Below are 25,673 nucleotides of genomic sequence, written 5' to 3' on the forward strand. Positions count from 1 at the left end.
CAAAAATATAATTTTGCTTAATGTGTTACAGGTAACTGATGACATGTTCAGGTTATGCTGATGTGTAGTCAGGTCACTGCATAAAACCCCTGAGAATTGTAATAGAACTGTAGAATGAAAAAGAGACCATGAAATTTCATCATTTTACTCCACACCTGGGCCCTGCTAGCTCTTTTACTGCTAACCAGGTACCCCAGGGTGAAGTCTTGGAGCAGGCTCAGTCAAGCAGGTCTGGAACTCCACATGTGTATGTACTTATGAGGATAAGAGAGCATTGTGTATATGCCTTCTATTAATTCTTTCTTTATTATGGATGCAGCTAAAGCCCAGACTTCCTTTAAGATCTGTAAATGCTCTGCTCTTCTTACATCTACTCTGGCCCTGGAACTGTGGCCAGGGGCACCGTTCCCCAGATACTTCACCTGCACCAAACTGTGGTCTTGCCTACTACAGGATGTGCCTGTGACTTGTCAGCCATTATTTTTCCTCCTCTCAGTCCAGTGTCTTCATCCTGCTGTGCATCTACCTTTGAGGTCCCTCCAGTCACATTTTCCCAGCCCTTCTCCAAGGAAACCCTCAGATTTCAATAAACAGCTTTTGAGAGCTCAGTGTGGGTGTAAACACACTCCCAGCAACTGTCAAATTTGACATGTTCATCTCTTAGCAATGAAGGGATACCTGCACACAGTCAGTTGTACATGAAGACTCTGTCATGGATTATGGAGCCCTAAATACCAATGCATAGCTACTTCCTCTGGTTTTTCATTTTTCCTGAGAAAGCACCCGGGGATCTCTTTGCTGTGGCAGGCTAGCATGACTGCAATAGTTTGACTGTACTTTTGCTGTCTTAGGCCGGCAATGACGTGTGCCTCCTGTCCACCCATAGGCTCAACTAAGTGCCATATAACTTATCACTCCCCTCTGCAGACCCAGCTACAGGCCCAAAGAGCTTCCACCTGTGCAAGGCTAAGTATAGCAAAGGGCAGCTGCCACCGACAAGCTAATTCCAGCACTAAACCTGCACAGCTGTCCCTGGGCTCATGATTGTTTGGGAGGCAGCCCCGTGTGAGTGCGCTGGGCCTGATGGCGGGCTCGTGTCATTGCTCTCAGCTGCCTGGTCAGGAGCTGCAGCAGAGAGGGAGGCCGCTGACAGGAGGAGCCCAGGAGTGACCGGTGAAACGCGGCAGCAGGTGCCCCGACCCGCGAGGAGCTGGGCCCGCTGCCGCGGCGTCGCGGCTCTTCCCTCCCTCAGCCGAGCAGCGCTAGGCGGTGAGCGCGCCCTGGGGCAGTGCAGCCGCGACACGCCCTGCCCAGCCCCAGCCCCAGTCCCTGTCCCTGCCCCGGCCGGCTCCTCCCCGCGCCGCGGTCCGTCGAGGCGCCACGAGGGCAAGCGCCGCTCCGGCCGGTCCCGCCATGCGGCTGTGGGTGCTCCTCAGCCTGCTGCTGCTGCTGCAGGAAACGCTGCCGCACGGTGAGCCGCGACCCCCGCCGTCCCGCCGGGTTCCCCAGCTTCGCGAATCGCCTCGGGCTTTGCAGCTGGGCCCCCTCTTTCGCCCTCGGCGCGGCCGCCCCTGCCCCACTCGGGCCATGCCAGCCCCCGGGGCCGGGCCGGAGCCATCTCGGGAGTGGGGGGGTCCGGTCCTGCTGGGCAGAGGCGGGGGGAAGGCGGCCGGCTCTTGGTCTGTGGGGGGCGAGCCGCCGAGGCTTTGCGCCCGGGACTGAAGAGGAGGTTTCAGTCTGTGCTGGGGTTATGGAGGAGGCGTTTGTCCCCACACCAGGCGCCTTTTCTATTCAGGGTCGACGTTTGAGCCTATGCTTAAATCTCCGTCCGGCCCTGGAGGAGGGTCAGTGCTGGATGGGGTGCTCGGGTTTAAAGAGTAAATGAAATGGTTTTGTGCATGGTTGTTGGGTTGTAGAGAGAACCAGACTCCACTCCTGACTCAGCTTCAGGTTGTGATGAAGTCTTGGTGGGAAAGGAGGCAAGTTTCTGACTGGAAAAGGATAGTCGCTAACCGTTCCTTTTAAAGACTGTAACTAGGCAAGAGAGAGGCTGTTTCCATCTTGCAGAGTGCAAACAAACTGACTAAAACATGTTCAGAAAATCCCTTTGTTTTGCACCACAGAAGGCCTGTGTAGCCTGTGGAAGGCTTTGTAGAGAAACTGGAGGAGGCAGGCTCCGAGGTGCACGGTGAGAGGCAGAGAGGTAGCTACCACCGGCAGCCCAAGAGGTCATCAGGGAGAAGTTCCTGTAAGAATGTACGTTCTTCACCCTGAGAGCTCTTAAGCACGGAAAGAAGTTACTGGGGGAGGCTGTAGGGTCTCCAGCCTTTGGGATAGTTGAACAAGGCTCTGAGCAACTGAACAGGGCAGGAAGGGGCTTCCAGAAGTCCTTCCTATCCCCATTCTTCTTATGACTTAAGTGCAAAGGAGCTGAACTTTAGAACAGTGTGGTGCAGGAGGTGGTTTCTGCTGAAAGACCCACTCTGTGGGTGTGCATTACCACACAGAATCATAGAACCATAGAACAGTTAGGGTTGGAAAGGACCTGAAGATAATCTAGTTCCAACCGCCCTGCCATGGGTAGGGACACCCTACACTAAATCATCTCACCCAAGGCTTCATTCAGCCTGGCCTTGAACACTGCCAGGGATGGAGCATTCACAACCTCCTTGGGCAACCCATACCAGTGCCTCACCACCGTAACAGTAAAGAATTTCTTCCTTATATCCAGTCTAAGCTTCCCTTGTTTAAGTTTTAACCCATTACTCCTTGTGCTGTCATTACTGTTCCTAATGAAGAGTTCATCCCTAGCATCCCTATAGACCCCCTTCAGATACTGGAAGGCTGCTATGAGGTCTTCACGCAGCCTTCTCTTCTCCAGGCTGAACAGCCCCAGGTTTCCCAGCCTGTCTTCATATGGGAGGTACTCCAGTCCCCTGATCATCCTCATGGCCCTCCTCTGGACTTGTTCCAACAGATCCATGTCCTTTTTATGTTGAGGACACCAGAACTGCACACAATACACCAAGTGAGGTCTTATGAGAGCAGAGTAGAGGGGCAGGATCACCTCCTTTGACCTGCTGGTCACACTCCTTTTGATGCAGCCCAGGATACGGTTGGCTTTCTGGGCTGCAGGTGCACACTGCTCATGTTCATTTTCTTATGGACCAGCACCCCCAAGTCCTTCTTCGGACATCAAGAAAAGTGTTTCCTATTTGACAGGCAATAAAAGCAGAGGATTAGAAATGTCTTGAGACTTGGGCAAAAGATTTCCCAGGCCTGTGTTCTTAGTTTGTCTAGTTTATGTTGAGGTTTGACTGGGTGGTTCCTGCTATGTCATCCTTGAGCTTAGCTATGGGAGAAGATGACCTGGTGTGTTTAATGCCAGTTCCTTGTATAAAGCTAGAGGTGTAAGTCGTCATGTAGACATTGTGATTTCAAAATAGTCATCTTAATTTAGCTTGTGTTATTAATGAACAGTGAAATATGTCCCTCCAGTTTGTGTTACCATCTATTGTCTGTATGAGTGTTTGGATTATTAGCTTTTCATTTGAAGTACCACAGAGGTGGCCAACCTGCTTTGTTACGTTAGTTGTGATTACAAAGGCTGTTGCCTCTTATCTTAATCCTGGTGGTTAAGAATTATTCTTTATGGTAACTTCTCACTTGATTTATTCTTTTTTCAAGGAAGATTTAATCAGTATTAATGAGTTGAGAAGTCTCTGATGCTGCCAAGATGTAGCATGGGGCTGCATGGAATGGTAGATCTGGCAGACAGTGAACCCAATTCCTTTGTCCCTGTGGGAGACCTTGCTCATTCTGTTCTTCAACACTTCTCCAGGTGGACACCTGAATAAGATCAGGGACCTTCTTGAGTTATAACATGTGCAGCTATGAGGCTGATGGAATGTGCATGTGAGCATAGGTGATGTCTGTCTGAAGTCTAAACTGGATGCTTTCTAGGACTGTGACAAGCACATATTTGGGGATTGTTGCGTGTGTAATATCTGTGAGAACAAGGCACAGCAAACAGTAAAGGATAGGATGAGAGCAATACTGTGAACCAGGAGCAGAAGTGCTGCACGGTGTATTTCTTTGGTGTATCGATGCACAGTTTCCTGCTTTGGAGACTGTTAGTAGGGGCCATGAACATACTGCTGTAGAGGAAATCAGTACAGTGCATCTCAGAACTGACATTAGGAGCTGATCAGAGGTTGAAAGAAGTTTTCTCAATATTTTCCTACTAAGTCTTAATTTTTAATTTTTATTAATAAGTGCCATTGCTAGATTAAAACACTGACGGCTCTGCACATAAATCTAGTGAGACAATGCCAGTATCCCAACATGTACTTGCATAAACGGGCTTGTTGAGTTTGTTCCCTTCCCTGGAAAAGTCTTACAGTTTGGGTAAAGAAATGCCATTCTGTGTTTCTAGAGGGATTTGATTGCATGTCCTCTTTATTTTAGGTGATAGACTATGTTCCAGTTATTTGTTGGGCATAGTGATACTTAATTGAGTGATGAGAAAAGGCAGAATTGTGAGGTACAGAAGTGGTGTCAGTAGATACCTGGACAGGCTGACGGGGAGTGCTGGAGAGGAGCACAGTCATTACTTGCTTGGCAATTCACCTCTTGAATGTGGCAACTGAGGCATGGACTCCAGTTGTGGTGCAGCCGAAATAGTTTATTGAGTGAGCTTACAGGCTTTTTATAGACCCCTGCCTAGGGGTTAGTAATTGTTAGTATGGGTTGGTTTCTTTTTGGTACTTTTTGCAACATCATACGCTTTTCCCAGCCAATGACATTACTGATCACCTGCCTTTTCAACCAATCACATTATTGTCCACGTGCCTTTGCTTTAGATGTATAAGCAGGTTTTCCTGTTAGCACTTTCTGCTACATTATTACTTTCAATTTTCCTTGAACATGCATTCTTTTGTCCCCTCAGCTCCTTGAGAAGTCCCGGGTACAGCATCTCATCTTTGTCTTTCAGTAACTTTATTTTAATATCTACAGTTCTGGGAAATTATCTCGGTGTTCTAATTTAGATTCCTCTTGACTCCCATGGTTTGCGGCTGATGAAGGTCAGGATATTCATGCTCTCATCCAGGTCTGCTGGTGCAGCTTCTTGTTCAACATTCCCCGCAGTTGGGAAGGTACAGCAGTGAGGCAGAAGCAGGTTTTCTCTGTAGGAACATAAAAGCTCCTCTGATGGTGTTTTCTGAAATCCCCCTGCTATCACCTGCAGGGAAGTCCAAGGTCAGACAGACAAGAGTCTCACTGTGTGGCTGGGAGTGTGGTGTAGGAGGAAAGTGTTCAGACTTGCTGGGAGCTACAGGAGTGTGGAACAGAGGGAGCTTGTGCAGAAAGGAAAACCTTCATCTAGAGAAAATTAAAACCAGGCTTCTGGCACTTAAAATTGAAAAGCTTTCATAGGGGAGTACTTACCAGTTTCTTAAAGGCAGAGTATCAGGTGTGGAACAGCACACAGTTTGGGATGATGCATTTGCTTGGGGTGAGGTTTTATGATTCATGTGCCTTCAAATAAGTGTCAGGATTGAGGCTAGTGAAATGTAGTAGAGATGGCCAAGAGTAGTTTAAACAAATAGTCAAATTTCAGTAGAGTTTGGGGTAAAAATAAAAGGGTGGCTGGACCAAAGCTTATGTGCTTTTAACAGATTGGGAAATTGCAACAGGGAATAGGAACTGCCAGTTTGAAATGGGGATGCTTAGGTGTTTATCAGGTCTGTCAGGGCACAAATTACACAGGAAAGATGGAACAGCTCAACCCAAAGGAGAAGTGGCTGTATGTGTTGAAGAAAGCTTTAGTGTTAAATCTGATTCACACAGTATCACAGTATGTTAGAGATTGGAAGGGACCTCAAAAGATCATCTAGTCCGATCCACCTGCCGGAGCAGGAACACCTAGCTAAGGTTACACAGGAACGTGTCCAGGCGGGTTTTGAATGTCTCCAGAGAAGGAGACTCCACAACCTCCCTGGGCAGCCTGTTCCAGTGTTCTGTCACCCTCACTGAGAAGAAGTTTCTTCTCAAGTTTAAGTGGAACCTCTTGTGTTCCAGTTTGTACCCATTGCCCCTTGTCCTATCATTGTTTGCCACTGAGAAGAGCCTGGCTCCATCCTTGTGACACTCCCCCTTTATATATTTATATACACTAATAAGGTCACCCCTCAATCTCCTCTTCTCCAAACTATAGAGACCCAGCTCCCTCAGTCTTTCCTCATAAGGGAGATGTTCCACTGCCTTAATCATCTTAGTTGCCCTGCACTGGACTCTCTCCAGCAGGTCCCTGTCCTTCTTGAACTGAGGGGCCCAGAACTGGACACAATGTTCTAGATGAGGTCTCACCAGGGCAGAGTAGAGGGGAAGGAGGACCTCTCTCGACCTGCTAACCACCCCCCATTCCTGGTGGGTTTGGTCAGTAGAAGTCATCTGGACTGAAATACCAGCTCAGTGGAGAGCAACTAATGTATTAACTGACCACCCAGTGTGATGGAGGGAATGACCGCTCTGTTAAGGAAAATCAGAGGGGTAGGAAGGACTGGATAGAAAAGCAAAAGGAAGACTTACCCTCACTTAGGTTGGATGACACATTGGGTTTGATGCCTAGTGCAACTGTTTAGATGCCACAAATGATGATTTCAGAGAACCCTTGAGGAAAGCAGCAGTTCTGGACTTGATCTGGAGCAGTGCTCAGGTAATTGGATTCAGATGTTGCTTTAGGTCAGCCAGACTGCAGTTTAATATGCTTGCAGGAGTAATAAAAGCCAAAGAAACAACTGATGCATTTAATTTCGGAAGGGGGAATTACATAAGATGAGGCTCATTAACTCACATATGGGTTAAATATGAAAACCAGAATAAGGCAGATAAAAAGAGTTTGAGAAACAGCTTGCACAAGGGATAAAACCAGCCATAAATCCTTTTCTTCCTGTGATGTGCTGGGGTGGAGCAGGGGGAGATGGCCCCAGAATTTGTAAGGCTGGTAGAAACAGGGATAAGAAAGAACACCTACAGAAGGTGAAACTTACAAACTCAGTTATGTGCACCTATGGAGATGCTTGGGGAGGTTTTAATGGAAAATGGTGACATGATAAGCATATTGGAAACCTTGAGTGCAGTATTCTACTGAGCACTGTAATAGCAGGCTCCGAGGTAGAATGTTTGCCTATAGGGAGAATCATTAGAGGACATTTCTCATTAATATGCCAAAGTAACTGGCTTTAGCGAAAATCAACAACATGAACAGTGTTTAAGTGCAGTGAGTTGATGATACACACCTGAGACTTGAATCTGAAATCGCTGAAGTCTTAACTTGAATGCATTGCCCATCACATAACTGTTCCTTTCCAGGGAAAAAATATGCCAGTATTGTAAGATTTTTGAGGGAGGTATGGGCACAAAGCCAGATCTCTGTATTCTGTAAATTGAACTCATGAATAAATAAATGAAATACAGAAGTCAGCATGGCTTTATATGGTTGCCCACCTCTCCGCCTTCAGAAGTGTGTTTTGTTTTGTTTTATAGTTATACAGTGTGGCCATGGATGAGCTGGTTGAGATACTTGGACTATTGAAGGCTTTTCATAAGCCTGTTGTTAAAGGCTGCATGGGAACTAAGGTGCTGCAAGACCTCTAGTGGAGTAATAACTAACAGAAAACAAAGAGTAGGAGTTAATCTTCAGGTTTTGCAATGTGAGCATAGAATCATTTTTATCTAGCTGAATTTCACAGGGATCTTGTAAGGCTTTTCAGCATATTGATAAATCTGTTAAAAGAAAACTTTCACCAAAGAGTTGAAGAAGGATTACTCCATTTTTGAAGACTGGGCGGTGAAAATTGTGTTGGTAGATGCAGAGTAGCACAAATGATTCGAACTTCATACACACATTGATGGGTTTCTACTTAGGAATTCTAACCAATGATTCCTACTTAGGAAAGTGATCTTGGAGTTACACCGGATTATTCTAGAGAAAGTCATCTCCTAATACTGCTTTCTTGAAAAGTAATGAGCTCTTTAGACATGAAAGAAGACACAGCTAATACGTTCAACAGTGATGTGACTGTATCTTGAACCTGGTGTGCAGTCTGCTTTTGTCTTCATTACCCAAGCATGATGTAATTGAACTGTTGTAACATGTATTATTTGCAGGGAAAAAATAAATAGAGTAGGACTTGTCAACCCAGGAAGGATATGTCTGAAAGATGCTTAAATTTTGCTAAAGTACAGGTGCTGCAGAGAAAGCTGTTGAAGAAACCATGGATATTTATTCAGTTAATACAAAACCTAGGAGGCATCTAATATTTATGTATAATTTATGTAGCTCTGAAAAATGACCAGTCTAATCAATGAAAGAAAAATCCACCAAGGACAACAAAACAGCAACTGTGGTTCACAGATTCCTTAAGCTAAAGGCTCTAGGGAAAGAGACTAGTCTAAAAGGAGCAGAGATGGGTGCCCTGTTCCCTGGTTGACATCTAGTGCTGGGTGATGTCAGTGCAAAGATGTTGGCTAGGAAATCATTTGGCCTGACCCACTGTTGCCTTTCTAATGTAATGCAGGAATAAATGTTCCTGCACTGTTTGCCCCTGTAATACACACACTGTGTCACTTGCTAGAATAATGTGCTCTGAGTGATTAGAAAAAACCTACTTCATGCTCTGCTGTGGGAGGCAGCAGCCATTCTCTGAAATTTTCCATTCCATCATTCCCCCAGAAAAGTTCAGAATGCATTGGGCAAACCAAGGTGACTACAGCGTTGCTGTCTTCCAGTTTATTTTCCAGTTGGTGTGAGCCCTGAAGGCAGGTTCTGGGCCCCTCAGTTTAAGAAGGACAGGGTCCAGCGCAGGGCAACTAAGATGATTAAGGGAGTGGAGCATCTCCCTTATGAGGAAAGACTGAGGGAGCTGGGTCTCTATAGTTTGGAGAAGAGGAGATTGAGGGGTGACCTTATTAGTGCATATAAATATATAAAGGGGGAGTGTCACGAGGATGGAGCCAGGCTCTTCTCAGTGGCAAACAATGATAGGACAAGGGGCAGTGGGTACAAACTGGAACACAAGAGGTTCCACTTAAACTTGAGAAGAAACTTCTTCTCAGTGAGGGTGACAGAACACTGGAACAGGCTGCCCAGGGAGGTTGTGGAGTCTCCTTCTCTGGAGACATCCAAAACCTGCCTGGACATGTTCCTGTGTAACCTGATCTAGGTGTTCCTGCTCCGGCAGGGGGATTGGACTAGATGATCTTTTGAGGTCCCTTCCAGTCTCTAACATACTGTGATACTGTGTAACTGCTTCTACACAGGCAGCCCTCATGGAGTCAACAGGATGGCTGAGATTGGAAGAGACCTCTTGGAATCATCCAGTTCAACCCACTGCTCGAGCAGGGTGCCTGGGGCGCTGTCCAGTTGGGTTTTGAGCATCTCCATTGATGGGTACTCCATTACCTCTCTGGCAACCTTCTTGATCACCCTCACAGTTAAATGTGAAATGTTTTCTTATGCTCAGATTGAATTTCCTGTTTTTAAAATTTGTGCTCATAAGGCTCTGTGCCATTTAAGAGATGTGGTGGACCTCATCCTGGACTTAACAGAAGTGGAAGGCTGAAGCAGTGCAAGATGTCCAGGCAGGGTATGGGAAGTGTTATGGGAGCCATCAGTGGCAGGAGTCTGGAAATGCTGCTGTTCATGCTGCAGCCAGTACCAGTTTTAATTCTGCTATCTCAGTATACAGCAGGGCTATTTTTAATTGCAGAGGGAGCTTTTGGATTGATTTGTACAATAAATTACCAGAGCATTTTCCTGTGGAAGGGCAGTGTTCAATGTGTGAATTAGCTGTCAGGCAGTTACTGGAGTTTTTGGTGTCTGGGGCAAAAGTTGTACACTCATCTTGCAGAAGATCTGTGCTTCCTGCTGTCAGTCAAAGTAGGAGTTTTATTTTGCCTTTCTTGAATTAGTGACACCTCGCTTTTCCCTTGCTTTGTTTTTAAAGGCAGCAGGGCATCCCTGTTGTCTCTAGCAGGTAGATCCACTGTTTGCCTCTAAATAAGGTCCTGTTTTCATCTGGACTGTGAAAATAAATGGCTGTTGCAGCAGAGAGGTGATGAATTAAATACCACCTCCAAGTGACTTAAGTGCAGTTTGTGTTTTCACAGTACATAACTGAAAAGAAGAAAGCTACATCGCTGTCAGTACATTATAAATCATCATAAATCTTCACACTTGAAAGTTTCTCTTCATGTGTCTGTCTTGGTAGCAAGACATGTGAAAAGGCCATGCAGAATTGATGGATGTGTGGCATCCTTATGAAGGTGGAGAACTCGGGTAGTGTTGTGCACTGAATGGCAGTGACATGAGGTAGAAAAGACAAAAGTAACTGGAGATAGAAATGCTGTATTTCTTTCCCTTCCCATTTCTAAAGTTCTCATACCTCACATATTTGTCTATTCATGTCAACTATTAAGTATAGATTTTTCCACATGTTGAAAGCTGGTTTGGGGTTTTTTTTTCTTTTTCCTCAGGAAAATGGGTCATACCAGAGACTTCAGAAGCTTATGGAAATTAACTCTTACTTGTTTTTATGAATCCTTTATAGGAAGAACAAAATTTTAGTTATTTTATTCTCTGTGGTAAGGAAGATTTCTTTTTGCAAAATGACTGTGTAACCTTTTCTGAATCAATAACATTTCTACCTTTTCTTTACTAGTTACGGGACAGCCTGCGAAGAGTAAGCATCCCAAAGAACCTGGGGAAAACAAAATTAAGCCTGTTAACAAAAGAGTAAAACCCAAGGCTTCTAAAATGAAGGAGAGAGAATCTGTTGACTCCTCTTTGAAGTCCCAGTCCATACTGACACAGGTGATGGATAAAGGTCACTTCCAAAAACTAGCTCCCACTTTAAGCCTGTCTGCAGGACAAAGCATAGAACTGCGATGCAAGGGGAGTAATGTTACTTGGAACTATCCTTCATATTTAGACACCTTTAAAGATTCCAGACTCAGGTAAGCTGTTTTTCATGTTTTTGAGGTGTTGGGGGGAAATCCAGAACTTTCACCCCTCACACCACCACCACTTTCAAGACCATTGGGGTTTTTGTTTTGTTTGCTTGTTTACGTTTTTACAATCAAAGTATTTCATCTCGTGATTTCTAATGTCAACAGAAAAGGATGAACATCTTTCAGACATCGCCAGTTACTGCCATGTGATCTGCACTGTGGAATAGTCTTGTATGTGTGAACTGGGTTACCCTCAAAGGGATCTGAAATAGAAGATGCAGTCCAGCAGGACACCAGTGTGCTCCAGCCATGGACAGGGAGCCATATTAGAGCTAGTCCAAAGTAAAACTCTCAAGGTGTGTGATGTCAGGTACTCACTACCAACTCTGTAGCTCTACAGAGACCTGCTACTGGTGGCCTATACTGGTTGCCAGTGTAGCTACCACCTGAGACACTAAGATTAATTTCCTGAAGAGGCTCAAACAAGATACTCCTGTAGCATCTGAATCTCTCAATTAGCAGGAACATACACCAAGCCACCATGCTAAGGAGCAAGTAAGAGCACTCTTTACTTTTTCAGTCAAAGTTATTTTTGTATGAGAGAAAAAGAAAGGGATTGTGAAGTCTGTCATGTGGCAGAGTTTAATGCTGAAGATAGTCACGTTGGGGTTGGGAATGATTTTTCTTCCATGTAGTGACATCTTAAAGGAAACTGCATAAATAGTTGTTAGAGACCCCTTATCATCTTTGTGGCCTTCCTCTGGACTTGCTCCAACAGGTCCATGTCCTTGTGTTGAGGACACCAGAACTGCACACAGTGCTCCAGGTGGGGTCTGATAGAGCAAGAGTAGAGGGGCAGGATCCCCTCTTTAAAGATGAAAGACAAGTAGTGAGGATACTGTGGAGCACTGTGCATGATGCTCTAAGAATGAACTGTAAGGAGCTTTTCTTTCAATATTAGGTGAGAAAAGCACAGAGGTATGAGGAAATCGACTCCTGTTGTCCTTTTGTTCCTAAATTAAGTGTGTATGCTCTTCGTAAATAACTGGCTGAGATTATCTCAATGTCTGTAATCCGTTTCCCTTATTTACAGTATGATGCTACAGTCACACCCAGGTAATTAATATTTCAGATATATTCTTCCACTTTGCACTTCTCTTTCAAAGAGTGTTCAAGATTGGCAGTTATACACTGTTTTCTTGTATATCCTGACATTCATAAGCCGGTTCTCTTTAGTGTTTACGTGCTTGTCCTGTGATGGCTGAGGAGTTCAAGAGCTACCCTGGCTGAATAAACCTCTGTAGCTAGTGCAGTGCTTCTGTCATACTAAGTTACAGCAGCAAGCCTGTTTCTGCTGAGGGCTTATTGAAGCAGCCGCTCTCAGATCATCTTGTGTTCCGTTTTAAACTATTGCCTTTTCTTTTGCAATGTTTTATCTGGATGTATTCCAGTAGGTGGCGTTTATCAGCTGCAGGACAGACCTGGCCTTCAGCAAGCCAAAGCTGATCCTGCAAAGTAACATCAACAGGAACCATGTGTGTGCTGGTTCTTGTTTTCAAGTGTGTCTTATGTTTTGTGTATTTGCAAGTAGGTCGGTGGAATGATTTGGTCCTGTATATATAGCAGGTCATGCTATAGCAGGTCATGTATTAGCATCTGGCACTTAAGCAAGGCAAGTATTCTCATTTTTGAAGAGGACTGTGAATGCTACTTCATTATTTGACTGTCTGTTCCTCTCTTGCAAAATGAAGTACTATTCTAGTGATGCACATGGGACAAAATACCAGTATTTAAGGTAGTTTGGGGTGGGGGGAAGATATGCATTTCCTAATCGTGTAGTTTGGCATTTTGTAGTTTGAAGTAGTTTGGGGTTCTGTTGCTTCAGCAATTTACCTTTTCTGTTCTCAGTCATATTCACAGTATTTGTAATTTTTTAACCGTATTGCAAAAATTCATAATGTCAGACAAAAATATGATGTAAAACATTTTTGCTGGGTGGATATAACTTGTCTGCGTATTTTCTTTTACAGGTATGCTAGGCTTATACCTAAGAGTCTGTATTGAAATATGATGATCTTTGTTTTAGAAAAAATATTTTGAAATAAGTTACTGAGGCAGTAAGTGTAGACTGAATCACCCATTTTAGATATAAGCAGAAGGTCCTGTAATCAACTTGAGAAATTGAAAGCATAGATGAATAGTACACTTCAGAGTCACAGAATAATGGTAATTTATGGTGACAATTGACTGCGGGATCATGTGCAGTTACATTTTCATCACATTTTTAGCATGACTTTGGTAATTATTTCAAGATCTTTTATAGTGTTAATAGATGCACGTGAAACAAAGTCTGCTTTATAGAATGTGAAATCTGTATTCTGTGGGTTTAGAAGGCTTTGATTTGAACTTAAGTAGAAATGGCATAAAGAGGGCATGTTATTTAGTTAGCTCGGTTGGTAAGTGTATTGGCAGCAGCAAAGGTTAACTCGGAGGAGCTCAAGTGTTCCTCATGGCATACAAGACCATGCACAAATAACAAACTGCAACAGGCAAAACTTGAAATTACATTCATTATTTAAAAACAAGAACTGAATATAGGGCAAAGGGGGGAAATCGGAAAAAATACTATCAACCTACAGCAAAAATCGTTTAATCCTCTAGGTAGATTTATGTCCTGTATCTTTTAACATTTTTTGAGTGCCTAAAGACCAAGTCTGAGGTAATCCCTTTGTTGCCAATTATGTGTGGAGTAAAAGCCAAGCTAATTAACTGGGCTGAGTTCTTTTTACTTTGTGTTTTCATGCTGGTCTTGCTGGAGTTGGGGCATTGGTGCAAACCAGAGTTGGTGGCTGCATCAAAGGAGAAGTGGTTGAGCTCTGAGGCAGTAATAGAAAGTCAAAGAGCCTGTTGCTGGGCTCGGAGGACAAGCATGGAGGAGGGACAGTGGTGATGAGGCCCATGCAATTGCTGTGAACTAAGGACTATGGTTCTTTTATTCATCTGTAAGTCTACAGTAACAGATGCTCAGGTATCCGGTTCATGGTTTTCCTTTAAATGATAGAAGGGATGCACAAATTCAACTCGTCTGGTGGGAATTTTAACAATAAGCAAGGTGTTTTGTATCTCCTGGAACTGCTAATGTCTTCTAGCTGCTACTAGAGAGAAGGATTTAAGGACCCTGATAGCTTAACAGAATTGCAATTGCAGGAGGCAGAAAAGACCTTTAAGGTTCAGGGCAGCGAGGGCGTTTGTAGCTCAGTTGGTTGCGGAGTTTGTTAACTCTTCTTCCAGGGTAGGAGCTGACACTAAAGAGGCTCACTGTGTTCTGTTGTCCTGTCTGTAGCTGTGGGAGAAGAGGGTGTTTTGGTTTGCAAATAGTTAAATTTAGTATCCGTATAATGTATTTCCTATGGATAATTGCAGAAAGAAGTACTGATAAAAGCCAGATGTTTTGTTTCTGTGTCGTGCTTATCATATTTTTAACTCACCCATATGGTAAGGAGAATACAGCAGCCTGGAGGACCATATGACTTTTCAAAGAATGAAGAGATTATTATTAGAAAAGCTATTCCTGTAGTATTAGTGGCTGTGTTTTCTTTGAGTTTGTGGGTGTACTTTACAGCCTGTTAAATAAGATATTTTTGCTTGCTGTGCCAGAGAGTCTCAGGTTTTAGTAGGTCTGTAGCTGTTAACATGTTAAAATTACCATCTGAGAGAAGGGAGGTGCTTTGGATGTTTCTTTTTGGGCTGGAGGAGAAATCCTCTCCACTATCCTAATTGGAGTAGATAACAGTACACACTGAAATTATTTACTTTGCTTTAGTGACAGCAGCATGCAGTGCAACTCTGGGAAGGAAGCTAGAATCATGCAAAGTTGGCTCCCAAGTTAAGGACGCACAGCAGCTGTCTCCAGGACTGTCTTATTATCTGTAATGCTGTCTTGCCTTGTGCAGCTTAAATCCGCCCTGCAGAGAACTTCTAGTCTGAAAATTTTGTGTAGTGGCTGAACTGGCCTAAAATCTGGGGCCTGTTAACGATCAAAGGTAGGTCATGCACCTCCCTAACAGAAGGGCTGGAATGCTGCTTTGTAAGACTGTGCATAACAAATTAATGACAGTAGGCTGGTCTAGAAACTGGATCTGCAATGTATGAGAAGGATCAGAAACTGAGAGGGATGAAAGAAAAATAAGGACAAGCACATTCTCCTTTTCTCATGCATTATAGCAAAAAGCTGCTCTAGATGATGGCAGTCTTAACTTCATACAGTTACTCCTCTGCCTGACCTGGAGTTTGAGTTTCCTGATGAAGACCAGCTGTATTTATCACAGGACTTTACCTGATAAGTAAACTCACGTTTGATTTTATGAAACTGGTGAAACGGAACTGCTCCAGTGGAAGAAGCTGGGGCAAGAGCTGGATGTGCATCGTATGTGTGTGCAGGGGATGTATGGACAGGAGCATTCTCGCAAGTACTGAGGAACCTGTATGTTGTAGAGGGCAAAATTAGACTGCTTTCAGTGAATGTGGGCTCCTCCTGGCTTTGTGGGACATCAGTTGTGCTCATGTGTATAAGTGAATTCCATTTTGTTCCGTGTGTTCTGAAGATTGAAAGCTAGGACTGTTTTTTCTTGCATGAAGCAGCAAGATGCTGTGTCCTCTACTAGTGAGCTGTGTTGGAGATAAGCTCTATTTTGTTGGTATGAATGCAGCTGCTTGAGAGGAGTTTGCTAGGTGCTGTGCAAAAGTAATGCCGTCTACACTGATTTCTTTTTTTTTTTTTTAAAGCTTCTAAGCTTGGCATAAGTTTTCTGGCAGAGTCTTTCAGGCTTCAAATATGTAAAGCTTAATAAGGTGAATATATGGAATAGGATTTTGGGGTAGTTTTCCAGTTCATTTAAACAGTCATGAAATGTTTGTATATACAGTGTTTCTACTTAGTGATATGTAGAGCACAGCAGGTTTTTGGCTTTTTGAGTCAGATTTCCCAGCACCTAAAACAGTAATGAAATGAAAATTATCCTGGAAATAATTGGTCAGCTGTAGGATTTACTGTTCATAATTTGCTCCTTATGGCCTGTTTTGTTTGCTTAATATGGTCATGTCACAAGTTTCATCACTTCAGCTCTCTGTTCCCAGGTTTTGTTAGTTCATGCTTGTGGATGACTACCTCGCTAGACTATTTCCATTGATTACTGGATAGCAAGTTCTCAGTTAAGTAGAACACACTGTACGGTAATTAATTAACTCTGGCCTTATTTTTTTCTGTTGAGATTTCAAGCTATAGTTCAGTGTCTGCATTAATGGTTGGAGGGAAAAATGTTCTGGCATAATGATATCTCTGTAGTGTTAACATTTAGTACTGAATACTTGCAAAATATTTTCTGCTAATATAGTCATGTAGCCTATCAAATGTGAACTGTGAAACTAAATAATAATGCAGACTAGGACATGTTCTGGATTTCTCTTCCTGTTGGTTGTGATACACAACATGATCTGCTGCATGGATAGGAATATCTCAAAGCCTATCCAAAAACTGAAGATCATTTATAATGCAACCTAGTGTATATATTAAAAATGCTGCTGCTCCATGATTACATAGAATCATAGAATACTTAGGATTGGAAAGGACACTAAGATCATCTAATTCCAAACCCCCTGGCATGGGCAGGGACACCTCATGCTTCTGAAAAGTGGAATTGGACAATGTCATGTAGGACAAGCACATTAGCAGGTAGAAAACATGATATAGCTTGTTTCCTGAGGCAGGCCTCAAAACTGCCCCATGGTGGCTGAGTGTACTAATGCTGTCTGAGGGCTTTAATGGAAAAGAGAATTCTCCGTTAGCCCTGTTTGTGTTGTGTATTTGGTGTGTGTTTCATTTCTAAGCTACTGGCTTTGTCTGGAGGCCAAATGTTGGGTTGCACAAACCATTGTTTATGATAGCTGGTAGTAGTGCAAACTGCTAGCAGAACACCCAGGGAGTCAGAAGTCTGGGAAGCTCATGTAGCTAGAAGAAGTGGCCTCTCTGTTTAAGCAGTTATTCTGCCTGAAATGCAGATGTAAACATAACATAGTATTTAGAGCATTCAGTACAGTCAGGACATGCACCACTCTTATGTGGTGACAAGGTGGTGTAGAGGGTAAGAATTTCTTCAAAGCATGCTAATCCTCAAACCAAACGATTCAGTCAGGCACCTGCCTCACAGAGTAACTGCCACATTAATAAGAAGAAATGGGAGAACAACAAATATTCAGAGAAGAACAGATGTTCAGAGAATCCACAGCTGTATGGAAGCTCTTCAGACTTCATGCAGAGCCTGTTCGAAACACCAAAAAGAAGTTCACTATCAAATGCTTAAAACTGGAAAGATCTCTCCTGACTTGGTTAGAACAGAAATGACCTTGTAACTTGGTGTCTTGCAAAAGAAAGTAGAGAAACCTTCATGCTCTTGATGTGCTACCATATAAAGGCAGTTGGCTGAAAATAACTTTTTTTAAGGGTCAGAGCAGCAGTGAAGTGCATCAGTACTGACAGCGGCTGTCTTCACAGGGTTCCCCAAGAACTGGTACTGTTGCTCTGTTGCTTTTACAATCCATCAAAGGCAGCACATCAGACTGCCAACTGTAACACCATCTGTCTGCAAGAAAGAGTCAGGGAAAGCAATCCTCAAAATAGAAAAGAACAAATGAGACTGTAGCTGCTGAATTTCATCTATAGGACCTTTGACCCTTAGAAACATTGCCAGTACCTACATTATATATACCTACATATTTAGAAATAGTTGCACGCTTGTAAATGTCAGTCTACTGAGAGATGTATCTGGGAAATTCAGGAGGAGAAAAAAGCAAATCAAGCCTGAAATAGTCACACAGGCTGTATTTTGTGTAGTTACGTGATGACACTGCCAGTACACCTCCAGCTGTTCTCAGGGTCATGCTCTGTAGTAGCTGAGGGGTGATGAGGAAACTCCAGTGAGAGGATGTCACTGAAGTGGCTTAGGGCAGAGGAGTAAGCAATGTGAAATGAATGACTTGCAGAACAAATCCAAGCTCAACTAAAAGCTCTTTATGATGGTGTTTGCAAGTGGAAACTTGGAAAAGTATATTAAAGAGGGAAGGCGTCCGCAGTGAAAGCAGTCATAAATCATCAAACAGACTCTTATTAAAGTGCCTGCTATTTAATGGTCCTGAATTATCTTTGTTACATACTACTGAGGCAGTGGTACAGTTAATGGTGTCAAAAAAGGACTGGAATGCTGGCAGGTTAACTTGCAGCATGAAAATACAGGCTTATATATGAACAAATGGATCTAAAACATAGGTGAACATGTTGTCACAGCAGTCGCAGCCCAGTTTCAAAACAGGGACTGCAAGAAATTCAAGAATGAGCTAAGACAAGTGCTAGCAAGTGCTTGTGTGTATTTGAAATCAGGAGAACTACTCATGTAAGCAGGTATTTGCTGAAGCAAAAGGGGAAGTTTCAGCAGAGCTCTGGAAGCAAAAGGTGGGTCAGTTGCAGAATAGGAATAAAGAAATAAAGCAGAAATGTACACAGACATATATCTGTGCTTTACTGTGCCTTTTGTTTTTCTTTTCTCCAGTATAAAGCAGCTTGACAGGTATGGTCAGCTGATCCTCGCAAACTCCACTGCAGCAGACACAGGTGAATATAGCTGCTGGCTTCAGCTGTGCAGTGGTAACAAATGCAGGAAGGATGAGACTAAAACAGGCTCAACATACATCTTTTTCACAGGTAATTAACTCACTGGGGGTTTATTAATGGAAATATATTTGCTAATAAGACAGGAATAAAGTTACATCAGTGATCTCACTGTCAAGATTTTTCTTCCACAGTTTTAGTGGCTGTTAAGGAAGACAGTGCTGGTGAGCAGAAAATTACTTGCTTAGTGTGATTAATGAGTCCATTTTCCCTATGGATTATGCTAAATGTGTACTCAAAATAATGTATAATGCAATGGAAAGCAAATACTTCTGAAAATACTAACATGTTCTGAGCATCCTTTAAAAAATGAATTAAAAAATGCTTTATTTTTGAAAATGTGTCTGGATAAAGAAAATCGTGCAGATCTTGTCAACAGCGTTCAGATGACCCCATGGACTCTTCTTCATCCTCTCCCCACCCCTTCCAGTTACCTGTAGTGACTTAAGTCTTGACCTCATTGATCCGTGTAAGGCTATGGTTTCTCGCAAGAGCCTGTGTAGCATGTTGAGAGGCAAAACACTCTTAAGTACATGTGTTTCCCGGCAGAGCTTGCGATTGACTGTAGCCCTGACACTGCAGGGATAGGGTCATAGTATGTAACTGTGCAGAGTTTACTGCTGGTACATCAGAGCTGTAATCAAATGGTTCACTTGTCCTTCTCATGGAGAGCATTCTCAATGCTCAACAACGTCTGGTGCCTGATCAGAGTGAAACCGTTCTTGGCTAGCAAATATTTTAGTACAAAATCCTAAACTAGGGTTGTTTGTGATATGTTTTGGAGTTAAATTAGACCATGAGACTGTGCAGAAGCCATTGATCAGAAGTGCTTAGTGTTCTGATGGTGCATTCCTTTAGAAAGGCTGGAATGAACTTTCCACTGAAGTTATTACATAAACACTTGTGCTGGAAAGAGGAATTTCAGTTTCATATTTCTAAGAAGCATGCCAAATATGGAACTACTCTTTAACTTTCATTCTTAAAGTGCTAAATATTTTACCTACTTAGAGAAGCAAATCAAACAGTTGCCTAAAATTATGTGTATGAAAAGGCTGTAGCTCCAAATAATATCTGTTTCTAGTAGTGCTTTTCTTACCAGTGGTGGTGAGGGTTTTATGTGTGCTATCCTTTAAAAGTGGTTGAGTGAACAGAATTAGATCCAGATGAGTATTTGGAAACTTGTCAAAAAGGAATTCCAAAGATGTTCATAAGATTAATAAAATCTGATTACAGTGAGGAATACTTTCTTTTCTTTTTGATGTAATGTGTTTAATGCAAGCTATGTAAATATATACTCACAGGTTAGAAAAGTTGCTATTGTTTTTTTTCTTCTGTGAATGAATATTTAAAGCAAAAAGCTTTGGGTAATTTTTAATACTGCTTATAGCTACTTTCTCTTGTCATATGTACTTTTCTTTCTGTTAAACCAAGATGTAAATATTCTAACTGTATCAACTGTTCTGCACAGATAAAGAGGAACTTTTTGTACCTACTCCCAGTTATTTTGAGATTGTATACCTGAACCCAGATAAACCTGCAGTCATCCCATGTCGTGTTACTACTCCTTCAGCAAAAGTAACTCTGCACAGGGAATTTCCAGCAGAAGAAATTGAAACAGATGGAACTGATATTGTTTATGATGTGAAGAAGGGTTTTGTCTACCAGCACCCTACTTCTGATCATAAGGGTATTGTCTACTGCAAAGCAGAGTCACAGGGAGCACCTCAGATTTCCATCAAGTATCACCTACTGTATGTGGAAGGTAAGTTGCAGTTTTCTATATGCTTACGCTGACATTCTACTGGCGTTGTTTAGAAAACAATACTTAAAAAAGAAGTAAAATATATAATCACAGAATTTTAAAATCTTGATTAGAAGTATACGTGATAAAACTGTAGGTTTAAATTCCAGCAGTTTCCCACTGTAGAGGGGAGAGTTTCAGGTGCACATCACTTACCTGTTGCAATAAGCAAGCAGAGGCAAAAATTGACCCGTAAGCTTTATCAGTGTATTTAACTTCACAAACTAATTTTCTTCTTCCAAACACTGTCTTTCTCTTAGTTCCCAAGGGCCCGCCCTCAACCACAATTTCAGCATCATCCAGCAGAGCAGATGTCAGTGACAGCATTCATGTAATCTGCACAGTCCTTGGTGAGCCGGATGTAGATGTGAACTTCAGGTGGAAGTACCCAGGGCAAGAGGTAAGAGATGTATGCCCTGGCTGAAATGGTGTGTGCTTTGTAAAGGTAATGTCTTCAATGCCAGTCAATGTCCAGAGTTGGAGTAAAAATTCCTTCAGATTGTGATGTCTGCCTCTTGCTAGCTCGGGCATGCTAGCAGGAGGAGGCAGCATGTTCCTTTTGAATTTCCCTTGTCATTCCCTGAGAGCCTTGAAGTAGCACAGGAACAAAGCTGGAGAGCTCTGCCCATGTTAGTAAAGATCAAGCTCAGCAAAGCTCGCTCTTCCCTCGGGTTTCCATTCCAGAGACACTTGGCCTCTGGCAGCATTTACAAAGAAAATCCTCAGACAGGGTCAGAGCCAGCCAGCGTCAGGAAGCTATTCTAGACCAAGCCATAAATCATCACTGATGCCTCTGCATTTGATATACCTTCCATCTCTGTGGCTCAGGCACATGAATCATCACAGCACAGAATCTTTTAAGTTTAATTGCTGCCCACATCCCAGGAGCACAGAAATCTGCTTTTGCGCTGCCTCATCTTGAAAGAACCTGCTGGAAACATCCAGTGAATCTTAGAACTTTGGTCCTTTTTCTTGCACAAAAGGTGTACCTGACTGGCATATTTCGGTGTATCTGACTGGCTTCATTGGTGATCCCCTCTATTAACCAGCCTCATTCTGCTGCTGTTTATCCTGAGCAAGCCAGGAGCAAAGGAAGGACTGCTGGAAGATCACAGAATCATAGAACAGTTAGGGTTGGAAAGGACCTTAAGATCATCAAGTTCCAACCCCCCTGCCGTGGGCAGGAACACCTCGCTCTAAACCATAACACCCAAGGCCTCGTCCAACCTGGCCTTGAACACTGCCAGGGATGGAGCATTCACAACCTCCCTGGGCAACCTATTCCAGTGCCTCACTACCCTAACAGGAAAGAATTTCCTCCTTATATCCAATCTAAACTTCCCCTGTTTAAGTTTGAACCCATTACCCCTTGTCCTGTCACTACAGTCTCTAATGAAGAGTCCTTCCCCAGCATCTCTATAGGCCCCCTTCAGATACTGGAAGGCTGCTATGAGGTCTCCATGCAGCCTTCTCTTCTCCAGGCTGAACAGCCCCAACTTTCTCAGCCTATCTTCATACGGGAGGTGCTCCAGTCCCCTGATCATCCTCATGGCTCTCCTCTGGACTTGTTCCAACAGATCCATGTCCTTTTTATGTTGAGGACACCAGAACTGCACACAATACTCCAGGTGAGGTCTCACGAGAGCACAGTAAAGGGGCAGGATCACCTCCTTCGACCTGCTGGTCACACTCCTTTTGATGCAGCCCAGGATACGGTTGGCTTTCTGGGCTGCAGGCGCACACTGCTGGCTCATGTTCATTTTCTCATCTACCAGCACCCCCAAGTCCTTCTCCGCAGGGCTGCTCTGAATCGATAGATAGAACCTTCACCAGAGACAGAACCCTTCACCAGGTGAAAGGAATCCTCTATGACCTGAGGGTTTGCATTGTATTCCACTTGCTAGCCCTCCTGGTGCTGGGTTGTCAAGGGACCATGTAGAGCTTTCTAAGAAGGTACTTGTATCAACACTGGTGTCCCTGAGGCAGCAGATAATTAAACAGCAGAGGTAATTGCTTATTGGAGTTCAGTGCTTACTAGGCTTGAGAAAATTCAAATCTAAAGCCCAGAGGTTTGCTGTAGCTATCAAGATGGAGACTGTAGCACTGTTTGAATATGAACAGCTACATACATGCAGGTGATCTCCCATGTGTGTAGTGCATGCTGCGATGTAGGGCACATGGTGGCTGGGAGAGAGACTCTGGCCTGTGACCTGCCTGACTCTGCTCTGGGAAGGACTGATCACTAGAGTGAACAGTCTCAGCTCCAGCTGTGCCTGGGGATAGGGAGGTATAAGTTGTGTTTGGGTTTCTGACCCAGCAAAATGATTAAGTAGATGTCAGAATAGAAGCACTGCATGCATGTTGGAGACTTAACATTTATTAAGGAACTGTTCTCATACTGCAAAGGTAGGGGTGAAGGGAGAAGAGAGCGCACCATCAGTCATTCTGGTCAGATACACCTTTTGTGCAAGAAAAGAGACTGGCAGAATTCTAAGATTTATTGGATGTTTCCTTTCATTGCGGCTGCTTTCAATGCAGGGAGCTTAGTGACAGCTTTTGTTCCTCAGCACCTGGGATGTCACCTACCACTTGATCCCTGAGCAGAAGCATCACTTCAATCTCTACTTGCTCCTAGGTACATTGCATTGGAGAGACCCCCATCTCTGTAGTCACTAACCTCTCCCTCGTACATTTTTATTCCTTGCCACTCCCTGACAACTGCATTTGCTCATTCCCCTGCTGTGAGTGCTTACTGATGCATACCAATCCACTTCCTTAATATGATTCCCTGAAACCAGCTTCAAAGCAGAAGGCAATTAGTTTGAGGAAAAACTGGGCTAGCAAGAGCCCAACCTGGCAAATAGCTTCTGCCATACATGGCCTTTACCTCACTTTCACTAGGGTCAGGGAAGTTCTCTCTGCTTTGTCTAAGAACTAACTTAGTCTTGCATTATGTGTGTGGTAGCACTTGATTTTCAGGCTGGCAACAGGTTCGTGCTCTGCTAGGTAGAATTCTGCGGTGTGGCTTGAGTCCTTCTAAAGGGTTAAGAATTTCTGGGTGAGATGACCATTGTAAGCAGAAGAAGTTCTTGCTAGCTGTAAATGTGTGTTACCTCTTTAGGCATCCCCTGAGCTTCACAAAGACTGGTGGCTTCTCCTGGACTGGTCATTTTGCAAGTGTGAGATGGTAGCTCTGGCACTAGATAAGTGTCTGGTTTACCCTCTTGCTACTATTAGCTTAAGCTTCATAGCATTCATGTTGGTAAACAGCTAAACCATCTGAAGCAAGAAGAGATGGTTTCCCAGCAAAAGCCTCTCTTACCAGTTTTATCCAGGTTATTGATGGAAGCTGCTGATTAGTATAATGGCTTTTGGAAGGGAAGAGACTGCCTTATTCTATCTTTGGGCCAGTTTTTCTCATGCAGGCTTTTGCAAGTTTGTGCGGTGCCAGGGAATGTGACCTGATAAACAGTCCATCAGAGAATTCACTTTTAGAAAAGGGGGGGAAGCACCAATTATATATAATACCATTGCAATGTAAAAAACATCATTCTAAGCATCCTTATTCATATTTTTGGCTTTGAAGTTGCACATTCTTGAAAGCATAATGTGAGGATTGATTTAGGATTTGTGAATTGTTAGTTTACTTGTATGTTATACAGTGTTTCTGAAACTAGAGGTGGGGGAATTCGTTCGCAATACATGATTTAAAGCTATTATCTGTGCTAAAGAGAAATAGGTAAGGCTTGGTCAACTGACTGATGCTGCTGCTGTCTTCCTTTTTGAGGCATGCTGAAATTCAGCCTGAAAATAAGCTCACACGTCTTTCCTGATGTCTCACCCAGGATACCTTGCTTATTTTTTCAAGTACCCAAAGGCAACCTTAGTAAGTGGCCCACACCTGCAATTGAGTTCATGTATATACTCCAGGCAGAGCTTTGGCAAGCCATTGCTAATCTAAAGATATACAGTATCTGCACTTGAGTGGAAGAGCTGTTGTATTTAGCCTTACTTGGTGTAACTTAGTGGTAGGTAAATATTTAGTGCAGGAATCTTGCTGCAACTGCCAGCCACCTAAAGTTTCCTCACTTAAGGCTGACTATTGACTATAGGCTTCCTGCTATATCTGATCTCTTGCTTCAGGGTTTGATAAGGTGGTGTCACCAAATGCACTTTGCAGAATCATGTATTTTCTTATGTGGTTGGTTATTTTTACTTGTTTCTTTTAAACAGTCTGAGAGGCCTGTGATTATCCAAAACTTCTGGAGATTGATAAACAGAGGAATTGGACATACCACAAGAATCTCAAAGAGTATTCTTCTTGTTGAGAGTTTTGAAGCCAGAGATGCTGGAAACTACATTTGTATAGCTCAGAACCTACAGGGAGAAACAACAGTAGCTACTAAAGTTGAACTAAATTGATCGGAGAGGTTTCTGGACATGGAATGAACTGTATGTTATTTGATATTATAGCCATTTATTTTCTTTAGTAATGTTTAAGTGACATTTTTCTCTATCACTGTCTTTTTTCATGCACTATCAATGCATTCCATATTCAGTAGCCTGACAACAGGCTAAAAGAGAGTTCCCTATGCCCAGCAGTAGTGAGTTAATAATACTACTGTGAAGCATTAAGGTTTAAGCCTGAACATGCATAAGGGTTACTTTATTTAGGAATAGGTGCTCTTGGGCTTTCCTTTTGCATATGGCCTTTTTCTTCAAACTCTTTCCTAAGGTTAACCTGCTGAATGCTTTGTGCCTTTTTTGTGTACGTGAGAACTGAGAGGGTATGAAATATCCTCAGAAATTCACCAAGCAGGTCTAGCTCTCCTGGTGCAGGGCAATTTTAGAGGTGAGAGTACTGTACATGTTTGAAACAATATCAAAACCAAACAAAAACCACCTCTTTTTATAGAATTAGCCAATAGCAAATGTTTATTTTGCAAAAGTAATTAAATTTCTGAATATTATGAAAACATAAATATGTGTATGTGTGTGTGTGTTTGCATTTCATGTACGTACAAACACAGAATTCTCATTCCTGAGGAAGATTAATCTTAAATACATATTAAGGTGCTGGAGGGCACCTCCACAGACTTGTAAACCGTTGGCTATGTTGGATTTCTCTTCTCTTGTTGC

At 43.1% G+C, this 25,673-nt stretch overlaps 1 protein-coding gene across 2 annotated transcripts; it reads left to right on the forward strand.

Moving 5' to 3' along the window:
* The first annotated feature begins 1,400 nt into the window (after nucleotides 1-1,400).
* Nucleotides 1,401-25,433, forward strand: PDGFRL (platelet derived growth factor receptor like). Of its 2 annotated transcripts, XM_061371019.1 has the most exons (6): nucleotides 1,401-1,471; nucleotides 10,725-11,019; nucleotides 18,615-18,766; nucleotides 20,202-20,495; nucleotides 20,795-20,934; nucleotides 24,768-25,433. In XM_061371019.1, exons 1-6 carry the CDS (start codon nucleotides 1,414-1,416, stop codon nucleotides 24,954-24,956), a joined length of 1,128 nt encoding a protein of 375 aa, XP_061227003.1. In that variant the 5' UTR covers nucleotides 1,401-1,413; the 3' UTR covers nucleotides 24,957-25,433. The 2 variants fall into 2 exon arrangements, with proteins under 2 accessions (XP_061227003.1, XP_061227012.1); XM_061371028.1 differs by lacking the exon at nucleotides 20,795-20,934 and having other exon boundaries at nucleotides 24,768-24,906.
* The last annotated feature ends 240 nt before the right edge of the window (nucleotides 25,434-25,673 follow it).

Source organism: Neopsephotus bourkii, unplaced genomic scaffold (genome assembly GCF_033783945.1).
Source record: "Neopsephotus bourkii isolate Nb327-2 ecotype Australia unplaced genomic scaffold, CSIRO-AGI_Nbou_v1 NB_168, whole genome shotgun sequence".
Lineage (NCBI taxonomy): Eukaryota > Metazoa > Chordata > Aves > Psittaciformes > Psittacidae > Neopsephotus > Neopsephotus bourkii.

Coding starts and splice junctions, on each gene's coding strand:
- PDGFRL (XM_061371019.1), top strand. CDS start 1,414: ATGCGGCTGTGGGTGCTCCTCAGCCTGCTGCTGCTGCTGCAGGAAACG. Junction 1,472..10,724: donor GCAGGAAACGCTGCCGCACG/GTGAGCCGCGAC, acceptor TTTCTTTACTAG/TTACGGGACAGCCTGCGAAG. Junction 20,496..20,794: donor TCACCTACTGTATGTGGAAG/GTAAGTTGCAGT, acceptor TCTTTCTCTTAG/TTCCCAAGGGCCCGCCCTCA.